General features: G+C 42.3%; 1 protein-coding gene across 1 annotated transcript in view; it reads right to left on the reverse strand.

The window, feature by feature from the left end:
* The window catches only part of CACNG3 (calcium voltage-gated channel auxiliary subunit gamma 3), a 77,667-nt gene extending 63,729 nt beyond the window's left edge, over window positions 1-13,938 (reverse strand). Inside the window, exon 1 of the mRNA XM_063101207.1 lies at window positions 13,728-13,938. Coding sequence (XP_062957277.1) covers window positions 13,728-13,938 — 211 coding nt within the window. The remainder of the gene's footprint in view (window positions 1-13,727) is intronic.
* Window positions 13,939-23,167: the final 9,229 nt, after the last annotated feature.

The raw sequence follows: 23,167 nt of genomic DNA on the forward strand, positions 1-23,167 counted from the left end.
TCAGAATCAGAGTCAAAGTCCTTACAACTCCCTTCAAGGCCTTGCTTGATCTGGCCTCTGGCACCCTTAGCTGATGTGTTTCTGTCCTCTTCGTTCCCCCCCCTTCAGCCATGCTGGGTTCCTTTAGCACTCCAGGCACATTCCCACCTCCAGGTCTTTGCACTTGCTGGTCCTTCTACCTGGAATGCCCTTCCCCCAGGTAGCCTCTTGGTTGTTGTCTCACCACCTCCACAGTTTGGGATAAATGTCACCCTTTCATGGAAGCCTGCCTTGACCACACTATTTACATTTTCATCCTCAACCCCCCCCCCCCCCAGCATGCATTTTCTGCTTTAGAGTAGTTTGGAAGACGTCCATAGTGCTGGGCTAGCTAGGATTCTCTATTTCTGAAGCCAATGAGATGTCACTGCATCTGAGCCCCAAGGACTCTAACTGGAAAATTGTCTTTGGGGGCAGTCCAGGCCTGATTTCCTTGGTTCCGACCTTATTATCTTTTAGAACGCAACCCCTGCCACCTCCCCACTGCTCAGGAGCTAAGTCATCACTCAGCACAGGGTGAAAAAGCAGAGAACAATTACTATGCTGTGCAGCAGAACTTTGACTCAGATTAACATCATTGCCTCTTGATTCGGTCTTTTTATTTTTCTCTAAACACCTAGAGCATTTTGATCGTATGCCAGATTTGTCTTTGGTGAAAAGCAGTATTTTGAAAAATCAAGTCTTACTTGGAAATACATACTTTAAGGCATTTTAGGCTGATAAGCAGCTAATTGGTTCTGCCATCCTGTAATTTGCAAAGGGTCAACATGATTTGTTTTAAATATGCATCTATATTAACTGCTCTATGTCAAAACCAATTTCCACAGGTGACAATAGAATTTTGTAATGGATGAGGTGATGGAAGACACCTCAACAGTTACCCATGATTTTTAGAATCACTTTAATTTAACAGGTAGGTATTACTGTATTCCAGGGCACCTATGCATGATGCAGAACAGCATATGCTAGAGAATACAGATTGGTGGAAATTCCATTTCCTAAACATGCAGGTAACCAAATGTATATAGACTCTTAGGCACGAGAAACAGAAACAGTGTCTGCTGGATTTATGCACAATATGTCCACACAACATGCATTCTCTTTTTTCTCTCCCCAATTTTGCACCCAGGCTATTAAGGGAATTTTAAAACAAGATGGTTGCACTACTTTGGATAATCTTCAAGGACATAATGGAAAATAATAGAAGGACAAATAGCACTGAGATTTTCAAGACTGGAAAGCCAGACTCCCTCAAACTACAGGCTGCTGAATTACAAACAATTGTAGTTGAGATTATAGGATCTGTTATTAAAAGGGTGGCTTGTAAGCACTTAAGAGCAGAACAGCAATTGTTAGGTATTAGCAAAGGTTCACTAGGAGACGCTCAAGATAATTGCCTTCCCTCCAGCAACAAATTCAGTGTATATTGATTGAGTGTCTACCACACACCAGGCTCTGGTTCCACGGTGGGTTTAGGGAAATGTGGTGAATAGAGTTTTTGGATGGCAACAAGATATTTGATAACATTTCTTACAATATGCAGATCAAAAGGTGGATAGAAGGTGTTAGGCCTTACTGCCCCGATCCCATCCCAGCTGTCCATTTCTGGCCTACTCAAGCCCGAGGTCAGTAAGAACGAGGCCTGGTGGGACATTGGTCTATTGAGTGTCTGGTGCTCTTCAAAGATGGTTTTGGCTCTCTGAGTGACACATGAGAATCTGGCTGCAGATCACCCATGTAAGAGAGTTATCCAAGGCAGAAACCAGGTGGTGGGTTTGGGTGGGACTCTTGACTCCTTCCTGCCTGACACAGAGTTTAAAGCTCAAAGAAGTCAAGTGAATGATGTGCTCAAGTTTACTCCTCAGAAAGTGGGATAGCCATGAACCTAGCAGCATCCCCACATTTGCAAACATCCGAACTCCAAAGTAGAAGATGTGAGAATTTCCAGTAGTTGCAGTCAGACTCCTTGCTCTTCTCACTTCCAAAGGATTGGCTTTAGCTTTTTAAAGAAAAATTTACATTTGCTCTCCAGAGGTTGGGTTTCTTTGCAGCCTAGTGCTACAATGTCTAAATTTTATTGGCTTTACTATTTCTTTTCCTTGACCTTGCTTTCTGGAAACAGAATCAAAATTGGCAAAGGTTGGGTTAATTATTTTTCACGGTATTTTCAGATGTCGAATGGCTCAGAGCTAGTAACTGACAGGAAGCTTTCCTTGACATAGGAGTGGGCAGATCCACCCCACCAGGCCTGGGCCCTTGAATTAAGGCAGTGCAGTGTGCTGGTGAGGGTGAGGCTGTGGTTCATATCCCAGCCTTGTCACCGACTAGCATCATGAACTTGTGCAAGTGACTTCACCTCTCTGAGCCTCAGTCTCTTTGTTGGTAGAACAGGACAACTTGTAGTAAACAGGGCTGTTATGGGAATGACTTGAGCCTGTCTATGCTAAGGGTTTATGCAAGTGCCTGATACACAGTTAATGAAAGACAGCAGAGGGTAGGTTTGGAGTCCCAGATCTGCCTTACTAACCACGTGCCTGTCTTTGTAAAGGGGGGATTGTGGTAGTATCTGTCTCCTGGAGAAGCCATGAGGATTAAATAATATTTGTGAAGTGCTTACTTAGAACAGTGCCTTGCATATAGTGTATGTCTGTTAAATAGGGACTGGCCTCTAGAAGTAAATGCTCAATTTGCCAGCCACAATAATCATGGCTTGGCTCATAGAAGGTTTTCATGGAATATCAGCTATTTATTATTTTAACTAGTTCCTCGGCACCTCTTCTGGGGTTCTCATGGACCATCCTCTCTTTCTACAGCTTCCTTGGAAGCAGCCCCCAGGATCCATAACAGCATCACGCCTGCCTACTGATCCCAGGGGCAAGGGCAGACTTGCCCTGGAAATGGGACACCTCAAGCAAATCCAGCAAATAAGCCACAAGTGAGTCACCTGCCTTGCAGAGAGCTCTGTTAGGCTGGAGAGCTTCTAGATGGAGACATGCTGCTCACCTGCATCGTTTTGGAGCAAGCCTCAGCAGACCCTCCAAATGCTAAGTCAAATCCTGAATTCTCTTCCTCCTTCATCTCTGCTTTTTCTCAATTTTCCCTGGCTCCTCTTTTCTTTGTTCATAACTGTTAGCGCTACTTAGGGTTATCACTTTACCTCTATGTAGTCACTGGGTTTTTCTGTGGTATTTCTCGTGGACTCTCATGCCTTCAATTACCATCTATGTTATGTTGGGTTGATCCTAACATCATCCCAGGCTTCACCTCTGTTCTAAGCTCTATGTTGGTGATTTGTAAAGTTTTGGAGCATAAGACTCTTTCCATAGAAGTGCTTGTTCACATATTTTTCATGACGTTTCATGAGCATACTGAACCTCCCCCATGGAACTACATGAGAGAGTGCCCCAATCCAGACTCGCAACCCCGGCTGCCTGTTGTGGCCATTAACTTCTTCACCTTCACCTCTGCACCACCCACCGCCTCCAGTAACCAAGTCTTATTGAATCTACGATCAACATTGTCTCCAGCGTTCCTTTCTTTTCATTGCCAGTGGAAACACTGGCTCCCAAAGCTTTCTCCTCTTTCTGCCCAACAGATACAGTTTCCTGTGGACCTGGTCAGGGGGTTATTTTTTCTGGAGACCATCAGAGAGAAGAGCATCTCATTGACTTTCAACTTCTCCACATCTCAGGGAGAGGGCAAGGACCACCTGGACAAAAAACTAACTAAGTGAGACTTCACCAGGAAAGAAAGATAGAGTACCTGATCAGATGAAAAGTCTCTGATAGAGGCAAATGGTGTGAGAAGAAAGAAAAACAATTCGATACTTTTGGGAAAACAAAGTCCTAGAAAAAAAACATGATTATAGATTCCTGCATGTCTCTGCAGTGAGATACATCAGGGATCAGCAAACTTCTTTATTTTTTCTGGAAAAGGCCAAATAGTTAATATTTTAGGTTTTGCAGGCCAAGCAGCAAAACCGAGAACACTATATGTAAACATGTAAATAACAAGAGAGAAAACCAATTATCATAATTTTTTATGGGCATCATTCAGGTTATGGATGCTAAAACTTTAATTTTATATCATTTTTATGTGTCATGAAATACTACTGGGTATTATTTAATATTTCAACCACTTAAAAGTGTACAAAATATTCTTAGCTGGTGGGCGGTATAGAAGTAGGCAACAGGCTGAATTTGGCCCAACCATCATCTGCCAGCCCCTGAGATATAGTTGCACGTCATGGTATGTATATACCGCTGGGCTTTCAAATTTCAGAATTTTAGAGACAAAGCATGATGACATTATATATGTTTTAAGTCTCAGCTTAGTGGGGTATAAACATGCAACAGTTTAATTTTGGCTTTTAACTGTGTTATATCAAAGCTCTCATTTCCTTAATAATATTTTAGGCAGATTTCATAGCATTCCAGTCATTTTTGGTTGTTAAAACTCCCGGTTGTGTCCAAAACTTCCAATTGCAAGTCAGATTCAGAGCTCAACTCCTGCTCCTCCCTCCTTTAGATTCTGGCACCTTCAGCACATTGTGGTAGGAGCAGGGAGAAGGAAAAGATGAATGTGTCACTTTGCCCAGCTGGGTGAGGTTGCACACCCTTCTTGCTTCTTGTTACTGCTTCTCCAGCTGACACCAGTGGCCAGGGCTTTCTGTGGGCAGGGATCTACATGCTGACTCTCTGTGGAGGCACATGCATTGGTACTGGAGGGTCCTATGGCAACTTTCCACTGAAACTTCCTCCCGCCTTTTCTCCCACGATTGGCATCTTATAGTCCCATGCTGCTGTGACTGCTGTTGGCCCATACAGTACCCTGTGCACATTTTTGAAAGTCTCTCCTCCCTTTGAATAGACTCAGTTCTGGATCAAGGTGCATGGTTGGGTGAGTGGACTGTGGGCTGATTTTCAGCCCCTTCTTGACCCCTAGGCCAGGCAGCCCTGTACAGGGTGATATCTTCCCAAATATCGTGCAGCCCTGGCTAGGGTCTTCTTAGCTAATGGGCTGCTCTCTCAGGAGGGATACATGATGCTCAAGATCAGCTCTCTGCCACCTGTAGCAACCCTCAACCATTATGAATGAATCTTCTTGGAGCCACAGGTAACTCACTGAAGAACTGAAAGTACTGGGAGGGGGTGAGGGGAGTACTGGTATAAGAAAGCTAATTCATCATTTATCTTAGCAAATGGGTACTATCTAAAATGAATAAATCGAGCACTAATGGCCACCATATTACCTAGAGGCATGAAGGAATGAAGGAACCATAAGAACTAAAAGAGAAACAGTTTAAAGTATTTGCTACTTTAGTTTTCCCATCTGACAGGTAAGGAAACTAATGCACACCTGATCCCAAAGCCCCTGCTATTATCAAACATCCTAAATTATTTTTTTCTTTTTAAAGAAATTTACTTATTTTTTAATTGAAATGTATTGATTGTACATATTTATGAAGTACAGAGTTACATTTCAATACATGTATACAATGTGTGATGATCAAATCAGGGTAATTAGCATATTCATCATTGCAAAACTTTATTATTTCTTTGTGGTGAGAATATTTGATTGCCTCTTTTCTAGCCATTTGAGAACATGCAATAAATTATTGTTAATTATAGATGCCTAGCACTACTGTAGAACACTAGAACTTATTTTTCCTATCCAGCTGCAATTCTGTGTCTATTAACCAACCTCTCCCTATCCCCCTTTCCTCTAGTAACCACAATTCCACTCTACTTCTAAAAGTTCAACTTATTGATTTTTTAGCTACCACATATGAGCAGGGACATGTGGTATTTATCTTTCTGTGTCTGACTTATTTCACTTAACATAATGTCTTCCGGGTTCATCCATGTTGCTGCAAATGACAGGATTTCACCCTTTTTTGTGGCTAAGTAGTATTCCATGGGGCATATATAGTACATTTTCTTTATCCATTCATCTGTTGGTGGACACCTATGTTGATTCTATATCTCGGCTATCATGAATAGAGCTGCAATAAACATGGGCTGGCAGATATCTCTTTGTTATGCTAATTTCCTTTCCTTTGGATAAATACCTAGTAGTGGGATTGTGGGATTATATCTCATAAATTAGTAAAGTCCCATTTGTTACTACACTGAAAAAGTATGCTCTGGCAGGGTCACAAGAATGGGGAAAATAAAAACAAGCTTCATATTTTGGCTACTGTAAATAGAGCTGCAATGAACATGAGAGTACAGGTATCCCTTTGACATGATGATTTCATTTCCATTCCTTTGGATATATACCCAGTAGTGGGATTGCTGGATCACATGGCAGTTCTACCTGTAGTTGTTTGAGGAACCTCCATACCGTTTTCCATAATGGCTGTAGTAATTTGCAATCCCACCAACAGTGTAGAAGGGTTCCCCGTTCCCCACATCCTCACCAGCATTTGTTGTTCTTGGTCTTTTTAATGATGGCCAGTCTAACTGGGGTGAGATGATATCTCAATGTGGTTTTGATTTGCATTTTTCTGATGACTAGTGACGCTGGGCATTTTTTCATGTACCTGATGGCCATTTGTATGTCTTCCTTTGAAAAATGTCTATTCATCTCCTTTGCCCATTTTTAAATTGGATTATTTGTTTTTTAGTGCCCATCGATAGTTGACTCAGGAAGGAAAATGTGGTATACATACACAATGGAATGCTACTCAGCCATAAAAAGGAATGAAATTCTGCCATTTGCAGCAACATGGATAAGTCTGGAGAAAATTATGTTAAGTGAAATAAGCCAGACAAGGAAAGAGAAATCCTGTATGTTCTCACTCATAACTGGGTGCTAAGAAGGAAGGAAGGAAGGAAGGAAGGAAGGAAGGAAGGAAGGAAGGAAGGAAGGAAGGAAGAAAGGAAGGAGGGAGGGAGGGAGGGAGAGAGGAAGGAAGGAAGGAAGGAAAGAAAGAAAGAAAGAAAGAAAGAAAGAAAGAAAGAAGGAAGGAAGGAAGGAAGGAAGGAAGGAAGGAAGGAAGGAAGGAAGGAAAGAAAGAAAGAAAGAAAGAAAGAAAGAAAGAAAGAAAGAAAGAAAGAAAGAAAGAAAGAAAGAAAGAAAACGAAAGAAAGAAAGAAGGAAGGAAAGAAAGAAGGAAGGAAAGAAAGAAAGAAAGACAAGACTGCAACAATTCATTGAACTTTCATAAGGAGAGAACAAACCTAAAGGATACTAGAGATGGGGGGAGAGGGGGGAGGGTGTTTGGGGAGTGATACGTCAGGTAAAAAGTGTAAAGAAAAATCATGTCTTATAACACTGAATATGCTAATAATAAATGATAAAAAAAAATTTTTAAAACCAACGTTCAGGTTTTCTTACATGCTTTTTAACCTCAGAAACATTGTTTCCATTGAGGTTACTTCCATATGTCAAATTATTATATAATTTTCAAATTATTAAAAACATAAGCCTCCTAAAATACATAGTAAGCTCATGTCATGTTTTATTCAACTCAGCAACGAGGGAACCAGCAGAATGACAAAACTGCTCAAAGAAGGATGTTATATTTTTTTCAGTGAAAAAGATTCGGAAATACTATTGCTAAGTTAGATATAAAATTGATTAATATCCTTGAGGGAGGGCAATAAATCCACAATATTTGGTCTTATCTGCTTTAACAAACTGAAATCACATGCATTGCTACCGAACAAAAAATTTATGTGCATCTTTCCGGCTTTTTCATGTAAACATCTAACTATACAGCAAGTGGGCCTGAATCTACTATAAAAGCTAAGTCAAAAATGTTACCAGATGACCCCATAGGTAAGCTTGTTGCCCACTGCTCGTGAGAACATAAAAGAACATAGTCATCTTTTTGCCTGACTTTTTGTTTTATATACATATATATATATATTTATATATTTTTTTTTGTCTTTTTCGTGACCGGTACTCAGCCAGTGAGTGCACCGGCCATTCCTATATAGGATCCTAACCCGTGGCGGGAGCGTCGCTGCGCTCCCAGCACCGCACTCTCCCGAGTGCACCATGGGCTCGGCCCCAGTTACATATTTTTTGACATGCACTATTTACCCATACAAGTAACCCACGCTGGTCACCCAACCTTGGAATGCAGGTCACTTGTCTTTATTCTAATCCAGAAGATAAAGTTTTAAGTGATGAAACAAACCAAATTATTTTCAAGGTATCTGCTTCTTAAGATGGGTGGAGTCCTAGAGTCAGAAGGGAGAGGGATGGGTTTGAGGTGGAAAGAAGAGGAATCAATGATGCCACACCTAGGAGCAAGATTCAAAGTGTTCAGCAATCAGTGGAACTCAAGACCAGCCCATCAGAATGGAGGATTTCGGAGGACAATCATAATGGCACCTGCTGGGCCAGGTCTTAGCCTTTTACGTGATGGATCTTGGGGAGGTCTGGGAGGTCCCAGGAAGGGCTGGGTGGCTGTAGTGGTGGTGGGGAGATGGTGAGAGACTTGGGCAAGATGTTGATTACCAACAGGCAGGGAAATCTTTTAACATATTAACAACCAGTGTGACTATATGGGCACATTCTGGCTGAATGTCAGTCATGCTCATACTCCAACCTTTACCATCTGCCCAGTCTTGACTCAACCCACAAACACAGTTATGGTCACTCATCCCCATCCTGCCTTAAGACTCCAGCCTACTTCTCTCTTCTATCTGCCTCTTGGGCTTTAGGGGCAAGGAGGAAGAGTACAGAGAAAGAAACAGGGAGAAGATCAGGAGTAGGAAAGAGAGTCAGAGAGCTCTAGTGCATTTTGCAGCTGTGTCTAAGGGAAGGTGCAGCATTAAATCTAGGATGGGAGGAGCAAAGTGACTACTCGGTACTGTTTCTAAGCTCTAGGGACATATCAGTGGCCCCAACAGACAAGAATCTCTGTCCTTATAAGGTTTATATTCTACTGAGGGAAGAGAGGCTGTATGAAAAGCATGAGTTAATATGTGAAAGCTCCTAGCACGGAGCTTGGCACAAAGGAAATACTCAAAAAATGTGCCTCTCTCTCACCCCCATCCTCAACCACATCTTTGCAGCTTCCCTGAAGGATTATGAACACATAAATAAAGCTGGAACCCCATCTGGCTGAAAAAGTTAACCATCTGGAGATTTGAAAATATGGGGGAACTTCTAATGACTGGCTAATTTTTTTTCAGTTTTTCAGCCAGATGTTTAGTGTCATCCAGGCCCATCTGTGGCAGAAATAGCAGTATGTTAAACCTCTTTTCCATAATTTTAAGTTCTCTGTCCTAAAATATTAAATGGGCTTTCTTTTCTTAGTAGGCAATTTTTTAATAAATTGAAAAAGTGATAATTGGCTAATAGAGGGTTATTCAGGAATCAAATATGAAAATATCAGAAATTTGGACTAAAAGGGCCATTTAAGTCATTTCTAGAGCTCAAAACTGGCAGCCCATGGGCCAGATTCAGCTACAAGGTGAATTTGGTTTGGTTGATACCATATTTTTTAAAAGTTGAATTAGTTGTACATATTTTTAAAATCAAGAGGTTTTGCATCTTGTTTTTCCTTACTTGGAATTTTGAGTCACGTTTGGTGCACGTTTCTGCCGGGTAAAAATCAGCTCAAGCCGAGCAGTAGTTGTCCTTTACATGGGGATTGTGCTCTTGGGTTTGCCATAGTTCCTACCACTCCCGATTGCCCCCACACTGAGACCAAGTTCCAGTGACCATATGTCTTCTCAAATGTACTATTACTTTTACAGCCATAGAATTGAGTTAAGAGAACTACGAAATGTTTGTTTTATAATTTATGCTACCTGCCTAGTCCACATGGACAATCGGATTTGTTACTCCATAATCTTACCTGAAGTTTTCATTTTAGAATTGGATAAACTGAGGTCCAAAGGAGGAAAATAACATGCACAATTCACATAACTGTCAGTGATGGAAAAGTGGTTAGCATCTGGGTTTCTACTACTAGGCCAGTTGCCTTTCCACGATCTAAATACATCATTTTGATTGTATCTATGGCTTCCAAAGGTTTTCTGAATGAAAGAGTCATGTATTCAACATGCTCTCATTCAATTTCACATACTACCATTGAAGACACTTAGTGGGATGAGGCCTCACTTCGTGAACGCCTTGCATGCTCTCCAGATAATGAGTCAGGCATTCATTTTGGTTTCTCAGTGTGGGTGTCTCTACATAGGTCGATTGTTTTTTCATTCAAAGCATGTCCTTTGCTGCCTCTGAGTTTGTGCCTGTCTGGTGGCTCCTGCGCCCCTGCCGATGCTGCATAGGCATGCTGAGTGTTCTGAGATCTGGGACTTCTGAATGGAAAAACCCATGTGTCTGGGAATTCTCATGAGCTAGTGTTTGTATCAGTAGCAAACAATCCACCAGAGCATGGGTTAATGTTCTCTAGCAAATGCTTTGAGAAGAAGCATGGCTTAAGTATTTCCTGCTGAGTTTAGGTGTGTGATCTTATGTAACTTCTTCAGGCCTCAGTTTCCTCATCTTTAAATTGAAGGTAATAATAGTACCTATGTCATTGAGCTCCTTTGAAGATGAAAGAGTTAATTTTTTAAAATTCTTAGCACAGTGCTAGCACATAGTAAGTGCTAAATATAAATGACATTCTGGTGGATTATAGAAATAAAAACTGAACACATCCTTCTCTTACTTGAGCAACGTGATTCTCCTTAACACACATAGCCATCCTCAGGACCATTGTAAATATTTGGTACACATTGGCTTCAACATCATAATTGCTTGAAGGACTTTTAGAAAATTCAGATTCCAGTGATCTATCATGACCTATGGAAGGAGGAAATTTAGTTGTGGGGCCTGAAAAATCTATTCTCTTTTAAAAGCTCTTCATGTGCTTCTGATGACTAGCCAAGTTTGGGAATAACTGATGTAGTTTTCTTATACTTGGATATCTTTGGTTTTGGAGGACCCATCACCTCCTAAATCTTCCCACTCCAAATTGGATAGTTACTTATAATGAAGTAAAACCTGTTTTTCTCCATCTCCTACTTCTACTCCCTTGAGGTCATGCAGAACATTTCAAATCTCTCTTCCATGTGACAGCTCTTCAGATACTTGTAGACAGCTGTCATGTACCTCCTGAGCATTCTCTTCTTTTGGACAAAATAGGCACATTGTCTCATGGCTCTTGAAAAGTATGGAAGAACTGACTCTTCTAATTTGATCTCTAAAAACTTTGAGCTATTAGACCCACCAGTTATCCTTTGACACTTAAAGGACCAGAAAATGAGGATGTTATGGCTCTGGGATATACAGCAGACACTGAATGGGAGATGACTATACATCTTCATTCTAGTAGAGGATGGAAATCCCTAGAGTAGTTGCTACCTCATGCCTGTGTCTTCGCATGCAGAAATTAGAGGCTTCTGAAAAGTTCTTGAACACTTGATGTATTCAGTACATTAGGGAAAATTTTGGCTTCAAATTTTAGCCAGGAGTTTCTGCGTGTTGGTTATATGGGTGTACACATAGCTAAAAATTTATGTGATTTATTAACATTTGTTTCTTATGATATTTAATGCTTCAAAAGCATTTTTAAAAATTAGCCAGGCCAAATTATATGGAGACTGCAATGAAATTTCTCAGAAGAATTCATCTGCCCAAGAACATGTCTTCAATTCATCCAATTCCTTCTTGATTCAATTTCTTCTCCTTCTAAGCCCACAGAATGCCTGGGTGGGGTTTCAATCCCTTGTACAAACTGTAGGTGTAGGATATGATGTTGGAGAAAAGAGAAACCACCAGCCGAGAAATTCAAAGCAAGGGTTAAGGAATTGTAGGCCCTACTTCTGCTCTGATAGACTTATTTTTTCATAGAGCATAATGGGGGAAACCAAATGAGTGTTTAGTTGTGCATTCCCATGTTTAGTTCCAAGAGAAGGAAGAATTGGAAATGACTAAAACATGGTACACATATGTGCCATTTTTGGCTTGAAAGAAGCTTCAGACTTTTTTTTATGCCATCTCTAGAACTATGTAGGCATCAAGATGTCCACCAAATCAGTTTTACAAAAGATAATCTGATCCCTTTTGTCAATATAGGGAAGGGAATTATGGAATTTCCCTAAGATAAATGACTTCACCATACCCAATCACAAATGATTACAAGTATTAGATTTTTGTCAATGTTTAGAATAGAATTATTCTAAGATTTCTGTCAGCACACTGACAGCATAACTAATACAGCATAAGTTTTGGACAATGCTAATTCAAGACAACCTATTCCAGATTGATCATTTCCCAGATTAACAAACTGATGGTTGGAGAGGGTAAATGTCTTAGCCAAGGTCACAGGACATTTTGCAGCATTACTCAGGTCTTCTTACTTAACATGATCTTTGTTGCACTTAAAGAAGCCCTTTATTACCTGGGCTTCCCACCAGTTGCAAATCTATGTTGGAAACAGAATCAATTGTAGTAGCGCTAGAGTCAGGAAGGCAGTTGTTCAGAGTGTCAGGACATGGGAAGAAGGCCAGGGAATGATGCAATATTACACTAGCAAGTGATGTCATAGCATGATTTCCTAAGTGCTTTACATAAATGCAAGTTCTCAGGAAGCCCTGACAAATGCCAGCCAGTGGAAATGCAGGTGTGGAAGCCAATGGCAAACAGGGGAGGGGAGCATATAGGAAACTCAGATTTCCTTGCCCCTCACTATGACAGGCTTCACAGAGTCCTCAGAAGCCTAAAAAAACTCCCTAATACTCCTCTAATCCAGTGACTTCCATCAAGCATATAGGCTCCAGAAAGCTTTGATTTTCTTCTTTATTTTTCTGCTTACTCTCGGTGACATCTAGGCATTGCCTAGTGATGCTGAGAGTGAATCCTGATGTGGTGAAAGCAAGTCTGATAGTGATATATGTTGCTCAAGTGCTTTACATTCTAAAATTTCTCTGTCTTCTTCACCATAATTTATAAGTAATCCTCTAATATTTAGAATTAGCAGTGATGAGCTGCAATTTTTGGAGAATCAATCTTATGTAAATGTCACAGAAGTATATTTGTCAGGTTTGGGGATGATTTAGGAATGAAGACAGGTGGATACCAGACACCAAGACTTCAGTTTTGTTCGATCCAAAATAGTGAAACATATATTATAAAGGAAGTTTTCTTAAAATATGTAAGTGAGGGTGGTGGTGGTGGAGGTTCACACATGTTAATCCTGGTATGGTACTGGGTACTGGGTTGGCCATGGAAGTTCATGGCAATATCTAGTTAGACCAAACTCAGAAGAAATTGATAAGACTATGTTGAGAAGTAAGGAAATAACTCATAATGTGCCAGGCCAGGTCAGGGTCTTCTGTCATCCCTTCCTTCTTTCCTAACCCCACCCCTACTGAAATGCAGTTTAAGCAGAGCTAAAGATCCTTTCTCGAGCCAGAGATCCAAGCTGTCCACAATATGTCTAGAGATTTTGGATTTGAAGACTTCTCTCAACTGCAGAAGCTGCCTAGAGTGTCACGATATCTCGTCTCATGAAGCTTTCACCAAAAACAATCAACAAGACCCAACCCCTTATCCCACACATCATTCTCACAGGGCACAGAGTCTGGACATCTGCACATTTTCAGCAACAATTTGAACTATTCCTCCTTCCCCATCACTGCCTCCATCTCCCTGAACACCCACCAGAATGTCAGAAACTGGATTATTCGGAGCCATTGAGAGGAATTTGTAAATACCTTCTAGGCAGCAGGTCCTCCACAGCCCTGAATGGGTCATTACTTCTTCATTCTTCCTGCTGGTTTCATTATCACTTGTAGATTTAGTCCTGCACACACCTCTGGAATATAACCAGTAGTCCGTGCCCACTGCAATGGTCATTAAACTAAAAGCTGCGAAGGCTCCCACAGTGGTGATCAACATCTGGATACCTCTGTCACACATCCTCATAATTCTTCATGGTACTCTCGATGGCTGGGGGTTGGAGGGGGAGATTCAGTGCCAGAGGGGAAAATCACTCTGCAGCTGGGTAACCTAGAGCAGGCTCTTCCAAAAATTCGGGGCTCCTTTTGTCCGCATCCACAGGGACTTTGGGAAAGCTGAGATTTCCTGTCTGGAGCTTTCTCCTCTTCCTTGGGTCGCCTATGGCCCTCGGAAGGGTGCAGGCTCCAGGGGGCTGGTCCACATCACTGCTACCTTCTGAGGGTCCCTGGGTTTCTTTCATTCCTCAGGAGCTTGGTAAGAAGGAGGGTCCTTGCAGGGCATGGCTCCGGGAGCGTGGAGCTGCCAGCTCGGTTTGAGATGCGCCTGGCTCCTCACAGCCCCGGGAGATTCAAGGCAAAGAAATCCAGAGCGGTCTGTATGTGTGTGTGTGTGTGTATGTGTGTGTGTGTGCGTGCGTGCGTGCGTGTGTGTGTGTGTGCGAGCGCGTGTGCTGGGGATGAGGGCGGATGGCAAAAAATAGCACTGCTGGGAGGCGAGTCGCTGAGAAGAGTGTTCACTGCTTCCCCTGCCTCCCAGGAAAGCTCTCCTCCTGCTCCCGACACCCCCGCTCAAACTGGAGAAAAGACAGAGTCCCGGGGCGGGGGCTGGGTGGTTTCATCGGAGGGCAAAGGTCCGTGGTGCTGAAGGGACAGCTCCCCGCCCGTCGCCCCGCCTCCGCCGTCCTAACGCCCAGGCTCTAAGGTCCGTGGTGCTGAAGGGACAGCTCCCTCCTGCGGCTGCACCCCCTCCTTTCTAGCGCCCCGGCTAGAGACCCCCACCCTTCCCCGTCCCTTCCCAGGTCAGCCAGCCGGCTCTGCTCTGCCTAGCCAGCCCCACTCTCCGCGCAAAGTTTCGGGAGCCCAGGACAGTCAGCGCCCGGCCCCTTGGCGCTGCAGCACGACCCTGCTCCTCCGCTCCGGGAAGGGTTAAGGAAAGGGGAAAAGGGAAAAAGCCCGTAGCGCACTCTGGCGCGCTCCCAGCGCCCACCCAACGCGGCATTCTCCTCCCCCCCCCAGACACCCCCAATGAGACAGGCAAGTTTGCCTTTTGCTGCGGGCGCCGCTGGAGCCCACTGGGGAGAGAGAAGACCCGAGATACCGAGTCTTCTTAAAGGGACCTGGAGTCGGTTCTATGGCTCACTTGGGCGGGCAAAGAGTGTTGTCACAGGCACATCTGTGTAATCTGTCTCAATTTGGTTCCCCAGAAAACAAACCAATATGTCTACCCTCCTTTCTCTGGAGCTCTGGTTTACACCGGAGACAATGTGCTCAGATCAGACCCGGAGCTGTTCATATGCATATGATCATGTATTCCTAAAAGACCGGAGGAGCAAAATGTATATAGACTCTGTTGTACACATATCATGGACCTTGGGCGAAGGGGTGTGGGATTTGGGTCTCTGAATATACTTCTTGTATATTTTAACACGTCTACATTTGAGGGGGTGATGGATTCAAGGTGGGAAGTCATGGAAAACGTCAGATTCCTCCCAAAGGCCCCTGGGATGTTCATTTGTTAACAGCCTTATCTACATCAGACCACAAGGCAGGTAAAGTTAGGTCTGCTTTCCTGGTTAGTCCAAAGAACAAATGCTATTGCATACCTGAAAGCTCGCTCCCTTGGAATGTTAGTCAAAGGACCAGCATTTAACCGGCTTTTTATTACTATGCATTCTATCATATACATGGGCACACACTGAGTTGACTAAGGGCAGCCCACAGAATTGCCTTTACTATTTTTTTCTTATGGAGTGATGGGACAAATACTCAGAGGTCAGGTGTTTGGAATTGAAGCTGCTTGGGTTGTTTCTGCAGTCCCTGAGAAGTGTCTACAATGAACTGTCATGTTTGAATGTTATTTAGTTGGACAAAAATATAATGGGAGGTAATCACAGGCACACATATTCCCCTGGTGCCATCTCTGGCTATCTGTCTGAGAGCTTCTATTTAGATGACTGAGTAGCAGCAATGTATTGAAGAGTTTTCAAATGTGCCTCACTTCTGGTGGACTTTGCTATTTTTATTTTTGTGTTAAGCTCATTTGTAGACTGGGTTCCTGGTGTTAGATATACATGTCTGTGCATGCACAGTCATGGTGTAATTGTGTTTGAATGTTTACCTGTGCTGTGTTCAATTCAGTTATGATTTCCAAATGCCTGAGAATTTGTTATAGAAAGTAAAGCATGTATGTAAATATATTTATGTGCCTGCATACAGTGTTATTTGCTGCAAATGCATAGCTATATGCACATGTGGGTATGCATGCCCATGTGCAGGTATAGTGCAGGTCTGAACATGATGTGTATACCTATGTGCATTTAGTTGAATGTTTGCAAACACTGTTTTGTGGGTAGAAAGTAGAAATACTGAAAACTTGCCACATAACCAAAATGGAACAGATAAACTTGGGGCCAGGACCACAGCTGGTCAAACCCCAGAAGATTGACAGGAGATAATGTGGGAAGATGTACAGGCCATCTACAAGTTACTCAGTGTAATTTTTTCTTAAAAAAATTTTTGGTTCTTGATAAAATGTCCTGCCTTGATTCTTATTACCTTTTTTTAAAAGGAAAAAACCATGTGTGACATGGAGGTGAAGTTGGTCTTTCCTGGGAGAAGTTATTAAATTAAAAATTTTCTTTCCCACTCTCAAAAACTTAAATAATATGAAATAATTAATGATCAAAACAGCCATTCCAGGATCTGTTTGATCCTTCTCTTACTCCCGTAGAGGTGAGAAAGGTCTTAAAGCAGGACCATGTGATGGAACATCAATGGGATTTGGGCTTATGGAGAGCATGCTCCAATCACTCCAATCACCAGACCCCCACAGTAAAACGAGAGAAGCTCCATCTCCACCCCCTCAGCTCTGTAACATAAGTCCACACAGACAGAGTGTGGAGCCCAGGAGGTCCAGCAGCAGAAACCAGGAATCCACTTAGGATAGTGGGGGGAAAGGATCAGGAGTTCGGGTAGATAAAAGTAACAATAATGGGTCAGGAGATGAGCAATTTTTCTGAAGAAAGAGATAAACATAGGAATGGAGCTTTATGCTGAGCCTTGGGCTTGGTGAGGCAGGATGACTCTTTGTAACCCCTGTCCAGAGCTAAAACTGCTATCACTGAGTGTGCGAAATTCTAAACTTGTGTGTGGAACAAATCAGAACACCTGACTGGAGTGGGTGTACAGAGGCAGGGAGGCCATCAGTTAGTTCCTGATAATGCCTCCCCACTTACTAGGGGGTGACCTCATCCTTTCATTCAACCGAATGTGTAGGTGTGTGTACATGGGTGCGTAGAATCTGCTTCTAAGCCTAGATGCAGCTCCTCATTTTCACCACTAGAGGGCTCTCTCACCAGATCAACCAGGTACCCCAGAGATTCAAAGCACTCTCTCCCCTTACAGTGACGGAGCCAGACTCTTCCTCTGTGTTTGCTGATGACCCTCTGTGATCCTCCTGATCTGGCAGGAGACTGGGAGGCATTCAGACAGCTTGAAAGTGATGGGTAATTCTCTTATTAAGACTTTTTCTCTTCCACTGGGCTCTTAACTTGTGGAGTAGCTGGCATGGTGTGTCTGTGCTTTTTCCAGATCATCCTTTCATATATCAGAATGACCCTCACCTCTGGAGAGGCCAGTGCTCCTGAAAGTGGTTGTGTCATTTAGGAAGGACTACTGACAGCTGATTCAATTGAATAAACGCTTCCTGAGTGCCTACTATGTGCAAGGCATTCTGCTCAGCACTTCGGAGAATACGAAGATACAGTTCCCATCTCCCAAGGAGCCAATTATGTGGTAGGGGATATTTTAGCAGTGAGTACCTTTTGGCTGTACATTTCAGAAACTCCCTGGAACTAGCTTAAGAAAATGGGGGGTTTGGTATAAGGATATGACAATGTTTCAAGGAACCGTAGGCTGAAGATACAATCAGGTCTCAGCAAGGAGCTGGAACCAGAAATAAAAGCCATTGGGAGCGTTGAAAATCCATCCATTTTTCCTCTGCCTCTTTTTATACTACTAGTTGAAAAAATTATTTTGCCTTTTCTATTCTTTGTGGAAATTAATTAAATTTAAAATTAATTAAAGTTAATTATTCTTTGATCCTCAAAGTAAAACCTAGATTTTGAGTTTTTATATCATCTCTGTTCAAGAAACCCACTCAGACTAAACTGGGCAGTTTTACTCCCAATTTAAAACTTCCAGGAGAGACAACCAATTGGCCTCGCTTGTGTTTTGTGCCATGTCTTGGCCCAATCGCTGGTCAAGAAGACAGGGTTGTATAGTACAAACACTGGCACCAGGATCAGTCCCTGTGAGTTGGGGAAGGGAGGACAATTATTAGAGGAGGAATTTCCGTGATACATTAGAAGACTCTACTATGAAAAGTCCACATGATCCTCTTTTGGAACCACTCCGGTGATGCCTGTGGGCTCAGCAGTAAAACGTGATCCTGAATGAGAAGACAATGTGCTCAGAAGATTCTGGAGCCTTCTGCTAGAAGAGGAACTGGACTGGGCATCAGTGGTACCAAACCAGCCTTACCTTTTGTCTGTGCCCTTCCTAGGGAAGAGAATGGAGCTTAAGTTAAAAGAGAAAAATTGTTCTCAGACAAAGGCATCCCCATGGATTTAAGTTAAGGAGATGATGGAAACCAGGCACACATGGATTGAACAATGTAGTCCCTACTGTCTTGAAATTCTCCCTTGACGTTTTCACATCATCTAGTTATTAGTTTTCTACTTTTAGATTCAACCTATAGAAAAAGCATGGAAAACTAGATGTGCTTATGAAATATATCTGCATGTTATTAAACTACAGCCTTACTAGCCTTCTTCCAGTGTCTGAAACCCCTTATGCTCTCTTTTACACCCAAGTATTTGCAAGTGGTGTTCCTACTGTCTAGAACAGTGGTAGAAGTTGGATGGTAGAAGGAGGGGAGAAATGGTAGGATACAACATTGTGATATTACAGAAAAGCAGCCAAGACCATCAGTCTATGGCTGATGGAAAGAGCTCTAGAACTAAAATATTCTACAACTGCATTTGGAGAAGAGAAAAGGAGAGGTTGAGGTAAAGTGAGCTAAACTAAGACAAAATGAGTAACTGTAATTACCCTTGAGGAAAAGGACTGGAGTGGGACCAAGACAGCTACTTTTTATTACATCTCCCTCTATCCTATTTGATTTATTTTTTAAAAAATTTGTGCACTTATGTTTTGATAAATGTTTAAAATTAAAAACTAAATGAAAACAGGAAGCAGCATGTCACCTGTCAATCTCTCCCAGCCACCTCCTGCTTTATCAATAGAGAAACACCAGGTGTTTCCATGACTCATCTATTTATTCCTTGTGCCTGAAATGCTCTTCCCTGAGATATCCTTCTTATTTTTAAATTTTTATTTTGAAATAATTTTGAATTTACATAAAAATTGCTGCCACCAGATATTCTCATGGTTCAATACCTTCATTCGTACTTCAGCTTAAATGTCATCTTCTCAGAGAATTCTCCAACTGCTCTATGTAAAATAACACACCATACTTCTCTCTGTCCTCTAACTCTGCTTTGTCTGTCATCATAGCATTTGTCGATCTCTGACATTATACTGGGCAGATGTGTATATACATCCATATGGATTATATATGTTTTTATGTTTGTCATTTCCCCAACTGGAGCCAAAAAATTCCACAAGGACAGGTGCTTTGTCTTGTTCACATCTAAACTATCAGACCCTAGAACAGTGCCCAGGATGCAGTAGGCACTCAATTAACATTTGTCTAATCAATTAATTGCACAAATAATTACTGTCTCACACCTGTGACAGGCGCTGGTGAGTCAATAATAAGAAAGAGAGAAACATTGCTGTTGATCACCCAGAACTCGCAGTCTAACGGAGAGAACAGAGACAACTGCACAAATAAGAACGAGTGTGGTAGATGCTGTTGGTACCCCACTCCCCAGATTCCCTTTACTGGTTGGTGCATTTACACCACCCCCCAACCCCGACATCCCCAGCTCACAGCTGCCCCTTCTTGAGAGAATTGCTCTCAGCTGACTGCAACTTCGTGCCTGAGGAATTACAAGCTCCTGTCCCCCAGGGCAAGCCTGCAGCCAGTGAGTTGGCAGAGAAAGGGGTGCAGAAAGCTGCCCTCTTGCCAGAGGCAGGGGCAGCTCTGAGTTGCAATTTATGCACCAGAGTCCTCCGTGGATCAAAGACTAGACTTTACTTGAAACCACACCCTTGTTTGATTTTGTCCCTTTCCCCCTTGTTTTTCTTTCTCAAGCCAAAGTGCACATCAGAATCACCTCAAAGGCTTGTTAAATGACAGATTAGTGGGTTACACCCCCTGAGTTTCTAAGGTGGGTGGTGCTTGAAAATGTTCATTTCTAGCAAGTCTTCAGGGGGTACTAATGCTGCTCTCCAGGAAACCACAATGGGAGAATTACTGTCCTTTCTGATCCCGTTTCCCATACTCCCTGGGGTTTTTTTCCTAAAGATCACTCCTTCGATAAGTCAGGTAGATCTGAACCCCTGCCTTGGGCCCTGCTTCCAGGGAGTTCTACCTAAGACAACAGGAAGAGCTGGTAAGTGCTCTGACAGGGAACGTACAGGTCAAGGGCAACTGACATCGCTGAGGGTTATAAAAGAAGGATCCACAGAGGGAGTTCCACTTAAACTGAACCCTTAAGGATAAAGAGCCAAGTGAAGAGCAGGGGAAACTGCATTCCAGGCAGCTGGACCAGCTTGTTCAAAACCCAGGTACGTGATGCGTTTGAGGGAATGAAAGAAGTTAATATGGCTGGAGTGTAATGTGGGGGAGTGGTAGACTCTTCATGCTTGAAGACTGTCTCCAGAAAAGATGTTTGCCACAGATACTCTTACCAGAAAATATTTGAAGCCTATTAGCTTTTTGCAGGAAGTATATTGCCAAATAATCCCTTAGCCGGATATGTAGTAACCTGTGACTATTAAATCCTTAAACAGTTACAATCCTAAAAGATCCTTGAGTCTAGTAGGAAGCTTGTGCTCTCCAGTTCCACCTCAGATGAGTCCTGGGAGAGAGATGGACAAAGAAGAACTTTCCAGAGGGTGGATAGAAAGGTGATGGAAAGTAATGGATAAGGGAGTTCCTCCTTGAAAAGAGAACAGATTTGCTAGCTGGGAACATTTTTCCATTTTAGGAAAGAGAAATTTTGTTATTCCTGCTCAGTTGATCATTTCTACGTACCTGTGACTGCTATGTATACTTCAGTCTCCACATTTAAAAGGAGTTCTTATTGGTTATATGGTTCCTTCTGTGTTATTGAATAATGGATGTGCTGACAGCAAGTAAGTTGTCTTTTAGATTATACCATGAGAAGACAGACCCAAACCTACGGAAGAGGGCTGCACATAGCCCAGAAATCCTACCTTATGAGATTCTGTAGTGGTATTGTTTGGGAAAAGGTGAATGTATTCTATGTATAGAATGACATTTGCTGTCAAAGGAGTGGATTGTTGCAGTAACTTCTAGTTGCTTACCCAGCAGCCTTTCTTAATTTATTCCTACTAAAAAAAAACCTCCAAAAATTGTGATTGGGAACACTCTTGGTATAGCTGGAAAAAAATGACATTTTTCAGTTTTCCTTAAAGAGAAGGGTGGCAATGCAACAAAATTTTGACCAATAAAATGTAATTAAAAGTTGCTGTACAGACAGTAGCTAAAAGGTGAGAATGATCCAAGTATTCATCAACAGATGAATGGTTAAACATGATGTGGTATGTCCATTCAATGAACTATTATTTAGCCATAAAAAAGGAATGAAGTTCAAACACATACTACAAAATGGATGAACCTTGAAGGCATTTTATTAAGTGAAATAAGCCAGACACAAAAGGACAAATATTGCATGGTTCCACTTGCATGAGGTTCCCGGAACAAGCAAATGTATAGAGACAGGAAGCAGATTAGAGGTTATCAGGGGCTGGGAAGAAAGGGGAAAGAGGAGTTGTTGCCTGATGGTTACAGAATTTTTGTTAGGTATATGAAAAATTTTAGAAATAGTAGGGATGGTTGCACAACATTGTGAATAGAGCCATACCACTGAATCATACACTTGAAAATGAGGGACAGCCAGTTAAAATGAGGGCTGGCTGGTTAGCCCACTAGTTTAGAGTGTGATGCTTATAACACCACAGTCACAGGTTTGGATCCCCCTACTGGTCAGCGGCCAAAAAAAAAGAAAAAGATTAAAATGGCAACTTTTATGTTACATATATTCAGCCACAATTTAAAAAATGGAAAAGGAAAGTCATTCTGTGGGTTTTCTGTAAAATTTCCTTCAAGGGGGTTAGCAATTGGACCTTGCTACATGTGACGATTTTTGCTTTCTTCCTGCCTGGAACTAAGACTCAGTGCTGGAGGTCGATCAGCCACCATGTTACCATAAGGTAACAAGCACATTAAATTGAAATAGAAGAAGCCCGAGTCCCTAATGACATTCTGGAGCCACCATCCCAGGCCAGGACTATTTATTCTTATTACATGACAAAAATAGACTCTTCAACTTATTTCACTCTTTTTCAAGTTTAGCAGACGAGCACCTTCCTAATTTTTACAGATGAGGAGAAGTGAAATTAGAGAGGTAGTATATGGACCATGAAGTTTCTCATCAGCTGATAGAAACTCAGCTAAGTTGAGGGCCCTAAACAATGGCTCCTGGGATCCACGTCTCCCCCCCTCGGCTCTGCCTCCCTCTGCACTGGCTCCACGCTCAGCCTGGCTGTCTTCCCAAGCACCAAGAGCCCCTGGCTTGCATCCTACCACTGAGCAACTCTAGAAGAAAGGATATCTCACCACCAACAGTGACTGCAAATGGCCTGCAGCTGGCTTCTTACTGGTCCTTTTGGTTCATACCCACCTGACCCAGCCATAGTGGGCGGGAAGTAGAATTCACCCATTTCTAGGTCTGAGCTATCTTCCCAACCCTGGACACATAGGAAGGAAAATCAGTCTCAATTTATTTACCTTCTATTTAAATATGTATTGAAATGTATTGATTATACATATTTATGGGGTACAGAGTTGTATTTCAATACATGTATACTATGTGTGAAGATCAAATCAGGGTCATTAGCATATTCATTATTGCAAAACTTTATTATTTCTTTGTGATGTGGGCACTTGATCTCCTCTTTTTAGCCATTTGATAACATGACTC

This window comes from Cynocephalus volans, chromosome 6 (genome assembly GCF_027409185.1).
Source record: "Cynocephalus volans isolate mCynVol1 chromosome 6, mCynVol1.pri, whole genome shotgun sequence".
NCBI lineage: Eukaryota > Metazoa > Chordata > Mammalia > Dermoptera > Cynocephalidae > Cynocephalus > Cynocephalus volans.